The sequence below is a fragment of the Procambarus clarkii genome, chromosome 11, assembly GCF_040958095.1.
Source record: "Procambarus clarkii isolate CNS0578487 chromosome 11, FALCON_Pclarkii_2.0, whole genome shotgun sequence".
NCBI classification, from domain to species: Eukaryota; Metazoa; Arthropoda; class Malacostraca; order Decapoda; family Cambaridae; genus Procambarus; species Procambarus clarkii.
In genome coordinates, this window is record NC_091160.1 from 43,223,108 (window position 1) to 43,228,821 (window position 5,714).

Below are 5,714 nucleotides of genomic sequence, written 5' to 3' on the forward strand. Positions count from 1 at the left end.
GGTATATGCTCTGGAGGCCGGTGGCTGAGTGGACATCACGCTGGATACGTAATCCTGTGGTCCGGGGTTCAATTCCCGGCGCCGGCGAGAAACAAGGGGCAGAGTTTTTTTCACCCTGATGCCCCTGTTACCTAGCAGTCGGAGCCGGTCTGCCGAACGGACAGCACGCTGGACTTGTGATCCTGTGGTCCCGGGGTCGATCCCGGGTGCCGGCGAGAAGCAATGGGCAGAGTTTCTTTCACCCTATGCCCCTGTTACCTAGCTGTAAAATAGGTACCTGGGTGTTAGTCAGCTGTCACGGGCTGCTTCCTGGGGGTGGAAGCCTGGTCGAGGACCGGGCCGCGGGGACACTAAAGCTCCGAAATCATCTCAAGATAACCTCAAGATAGCAGTAAATAAGTACCTGGGAGTTAGACAGCTGTTACGGGCTGCTTCCTGGTGTGTGTGTGTGTGTGTACTCACCTAATTGTACTCACCTAATTGTGCTTGCGGGGGTTGAGCTTTGGCTCTTTGGTCCCGCCTCTCAACTGTCAATCAACTGGTGTACAGATTCCTGAGCCTACTGGGCTCTATCATACCTACATTTGAAACTGTGTATGGAGTCAGCCTCCACCACATCACTTCCTAGTGCATTCCATTTATTAACTACTCTGACACTGAAAAAATTCTTTCTAACGTCTCTGTGGCTCATCTGGGTACTAAGTTTCCACCTGTGTCCCCTTCTTCGTGTCCCACCCGTGCTGAAGAGTTTGTCTTTGTCCACCCTGTCAATTCCCCTGAGAATTTTGTAGGTGGTTATCATGTCTCCCCTTACTCTTCTGTTTTCCAGGGATGTGAGGTTCAGCTCCTTTAGCCTTTCCTCGTAGCTCAATCCTCTCAATGTGTGTGTGTGTGTGTGTGTGTGTGTGTGTGTGTGTGTGTGTGTGTGTGTGTGTGTGTGTGTGTGTGTGTGTGTACTCACCTAGTTGTACTCACCTAGTTGTGTTTGCGGGGGTTGAGCTCTGGCTCTTTGGTCCCGCCTCTCAACCGTCAATCAACAGGTGTACAGATTCCTGAGCCTATCGGGCTCTGTCATATCTACACTTGAAACTGTGTATGGAGTGAGCCTCCACCACATCACCCCCTAATGCATTCCATTTGTCAACCACTCTGACACTAAAAAAGTTCTTTCTAATATCTCTGTGGCTCATTTGGGCACTCAGTTTCCACCTGTGTCCCCTTGTGCGTGTTCCCCTTGTGTTAAATAGACTGTCTTTATCTACCCTATCAATCCCCTTCAGAATCTTGAATGTGGTGATCATGTCCCCCCTAACTCTTCTGTCTTCCAGCGAAGTGAGGTTTAATTCCCGTAGTCTCTCCTCGTAGCTCATACCTCTCAGCTCGGGTGTGTGTGTGTGTGTGTGTGTGTGTGTGTGTGTGTGTAATTACCTAAGTGTAGTTACAGGATGAGAGCTACGCTCGTGGTGTCCCGTCTTCCCAGCACTCTTTGTCATATAACGCTTTGAAACTACTGACGGTCTTGGCCTCCACCACCTTCTCACTTAACTTGTTCCAACCGTCTACCACTCTATTTGCGAAGGTGAATTTTCTTATATTTCTTCGGCATCTGTGTTTAGCTAGTTTAAATCTATGGCCTCTTGTTCTTGAAGTTCCAGGTCTCAGGAAGTCTTCCCTGTCGATTTTATCAATTCCTGTTACTATTTTGTACGTAGTGATCATATCACCTCTTTTTCTTCTGTCTTCTAGTTTTGGCATATTTAATGCTTCTAACCTCTCCTCGTAGCTCTTGCCCTTCAGTTCTGGGAGCCACTTAGTAGCATGTCTTTGCACCTTTTCCAGTTTGTTGATGTGCTTCTTAAGATATGGGCACCACACAACAGCTGCATATTCTAGCTTTGGCCTAACAAAAGTCATGAACAATTTCTTTAGTATATCGCCATCCATGTATTTAAATGCAATTCTGAAGTTAGAAAGCATTGCATAGGCTCCTTGCACAATATTCTTAATGTGGTCCTCAGGTGATAGTTTTCTATCTAGAACCACTCCTAGATCTCTTTCTTTATCAGAATTCTTTAAAGATTTCTCACATAATATATAGGTTGTGTGGGGTCTATGTTCTCCTATTCCACATTCCATAACATGACATTTATTAACATTAAATTCCATTTGCCAAGTGGTGCTCCATATACTTATTTTGTCCAGGTCTTCTTGAAGGGCATGACAATCATCTAAATTTCTTATCCTTCCTATTATCTTAGCATCATCAGCAAACATGTTCATATAATTCTGTATACCAACTGGTAGATCATTTATGTACACAATAAACATCACTGGTGCAAGAACTGAACCCTGTGGTACTCCACTTGTGACATTTCTCCATTCCGATACATTGCCTCTGATTACTGCCCTCATTTTTCTATCAGTCAGAAAATTTTTCATCCATGATAGAAGCTTACCTGTCACCCCTCCAATATTTTCCAGTTTCCAGAACAACCTCTTATGTGGAACTCTGTGTGTGTGTGTGTGTGAAAAATAGTTAGTAGTTAGTAACAGTTGATTGATTGATTGACAGTTGAGAGGCGGGCCCCCAAAAGAGCAGAGCTCAACCCCCGCAAGCACAACTAGGTGAATACAACTAGGATAATACATAAAACCTTCAGGAACTAAGCCCGACAATTCATTTAGCTAAGTAAGTTACAATCTTGAATAATTTAACGGTATTCACGAAAAGCTTAAGCGTGTTAGTGACCTTAGTAAAAAATATATACAAACTCTGCGAACAATTATTAAACCACTGTATCATATTTTATCCATTTTTGGGCGGAAAATATAAATAATATTTACAAGAATGTAATTTCAACTTAAACTCTACATTCTCCATTAACCTCCCAATGTACCTTATTGTATATAAATAAATAAATACATAAACAAATAAAATTTATTGTTATAAGTGCTGGAGGCAATTCAATTTCTTTCTTTATTATGCACCCCATACCCATCCAGTGGGCGGTGGTGTAAAAGAATTACAGAGGCACATAATCGGTTCAGGAACTGAACCCTCTAGTTCATTTAGCTAAACAAATAACAATCTTGACGCTAGTTACAAAATTATTAATGTTTTATATATATACATGTATACACTTTCATACATACATTGTTTTCAGTGCGGAAGGCGAGCGTCACTTGGCCCAGCAGACGCCGCTAACATGGCGAACGACAACAAAGCCACCAAAAATGACTCTGTGGGTTTGTTCCTGCAGGCGATGGGTAAGTTGTGAGTAATGGCGTGGTGAGGAGGTCCTCACGAGGCCAGTTAGAGTGCAGAGATGAGTCGAGGGCGGCGTACGGGCGTGTGAGGGGCGTGCTGGAGGAGGTGTGAGGCAGGAGAGCGGCGGCGACCTGCCACAGAATTGGGGGGGGGGGTGATGGGGAGGATGGGCGCGGTGATTTGACTTCACGCCGCCTGTAGGGGTTGTCTTCCACCTCTACCTCTCTGGTTTATCATATATCTCGCCCAGTACCTTGTCATTTGACTTCACGCCGCCTGTAGGGGGTTGTCTTCCACCTCTACCTCTCTGGTTTATTGTATATCTGGCCCAGTACCTTGTCATTTGACTTCACGCCGCCTGTAGGGGGTTGTCTTCCACCTCTACCTCTCTGGTTTATTGTATATCTGGCCCAGTACCTTGTCATTTGACTTCACGCCGCCTGTAGGGGTTGTCTTCCACCTCTACCTCTCTGGTTTATCATATATCTCGCCCAGTACCTTGTCATTTGACTTCACGCCGCCTGTAGGGGGGTTGTCTTCCACCTCTACCTCTCTGGTTTATTGTATATCTGGCCCAGTACCTTGTCATTTGACTTCACGCCGCCTGTAGGGGTTGTCTTCCACCTCTACCTCTCTGGTTTATTGTATATCTGGCCCAGTACCTTGTCATTTGACTTCACGCCGCCTGTAGGGGTTGTCTTCCACCTCTACCTCTCTGGTTTATCGTATATCTTGGCCAGTACCTTGTCATTTGACTTCACGCCACCTGTAGGGGTTGTCTTCCACCTCTACCTCTCTGGTTTATCATATATTTCGGCCATTTGACTTCATGCCACCTGTAGGGGTTGTCTTCCACCTCTGTCTCTAGAGCTTATTGTAGCCCAAGTAGTAAATGGCCAAAACTCAGTTAAATTGCTCTGAATTATATACAATACAATTTTAGTGAGTTACCAAATGTAGCCATCAATGATATAACCTCCTCTTTACCATTAATTTCAGGAGTGCCACAGGGCATCATTCTAGGACCTCTCCTATTTCTTATATACATCAATGATCTGCCTAATGTCTCTAACATTCTTAAACTTTTACTATTTACTGTGGATACCATCTTCATCTACTCTGACCCCCCCAACCATCACACACTAAATAATGTTGTAAAAACAAATTTAAAAAATGTCCACTCATGGATGTCAACCAACAAACTCACACTAAACATAGAAAAGGCCTACTGTATTTTATTTGAAAGCAAATCATCAAATAAAATTCAGCTTCAAATAGATAAAGTTAACATCAGCAATAAAAATGATGGAAAGTTCCTTGGCCTATACTTAGACAAGAGACTCAACTTCAGCACCCACATACAACACATAACCAAAAAAAAAGTCTCAAAAACAGGTGGTATACTTTCTAAAATCAGATAATATGTTCCAAACTTTGCCCTCGTCTCATTATATTACACGCTAATCTATTCCTATCTTATACTGTACATGATTGTACATGATAAGATACAGTATACTGTATCTTATACTGTATACTGAGCCTCATGTACATCTGTGCATGAGGCTCAACCTCTGCAAATTACCTCAAGCCCATCATCACCCAGCAAAAAGTTTCTGTCAGAACAATAAGAAACTATGTTTTCAGAAAACACAGAGCCCCGTCTGTTTAAATCCCTAAACATGCTAAACAAACTCACTCCACACATTCTCTCGTGCCATTTACACATACAAAACCTTGTTCCTAAATGCAAATCCTGATTTGAAAAACTTCCTTGACAGATGTAATAGAACCCATAATCACCACCAGAAATAAATATCTCTTGGATATCTCCAGAGTCAAGCGTAATCTGTGTAAACACACTATGCAAATAAAGGGACCTGGTCTATGGAACTCTGCCTCTCAACCAACCACTCAGGTTCGGGTGACCAAACAAATTAAAAAGCTGTTCAACCTATACCTTATTCAAAAGTAAAACCAAAAAGTACCTAATTTCATCCTCATAGTTTCCTTCCTAATGCTTCACACTTGCACTGTATCTTCTGCTACCCATTCTTCCCATATATATGCCTAAGCCATTCAACATCACCATTGTAAACACACTCATCATCTTAAATCATGGTTGTTATGTTGAATGCAAATTTTACTACAATGTTCCTAGAAATAATCCTCAAATTATGCTACAATGTTGATAATCCTCAAATTATGCTGCAATGTTGATAATCCTCAAATTATGCTACAATGTTGATAATCCTCAAATTTTGCTATAAGGTACCTATTAATTTTCTTCAAATTTTCTTACACTGTTTCTGTTAACATTCTTCAAATTTTGCTACAAATTACCTATTTTAAATTAGCTTAGATTAAGGACCTACACGAAATGCTATGCATGTTAAGTGTCTTTACACTTACTGTGTGTGGGACTACACTTGCGTTTCAACTTTAGCCA

General features: G+C 42.3%; 1 protein-coding gene across 5 annotated transcripts in view; it reads left to right on the plus strand.

The window, feature by feature from the left end:
* The first annotated feature begins 3,159 nt into the window (after positions 1-3,159).
* LOC123758439 (PHD finger protein rhinoceros) overlaps positions 3,160-5,714 on the plus strand; it is a 58,172-nt gene continuing 55,617 nt past the window's right edge. For all 5 annotated transcript variants that reach the window (XR_006772888.2, XR_006772889.2, XM_045742857.2 and 2 more), the window contains exon 1: positions 3,160-3,267. Coding sequence is in view for 3 of the 5 variants with exons in the window: in XM_045742857.2 (XP_045598813.2) it covers positions 3,207-3,267 (61 nt within the window). In the remaining 2 variants the exon portion in view is untranslated. The remainder of the gene's footprint in view (positions 3,268-5,714) is intronic.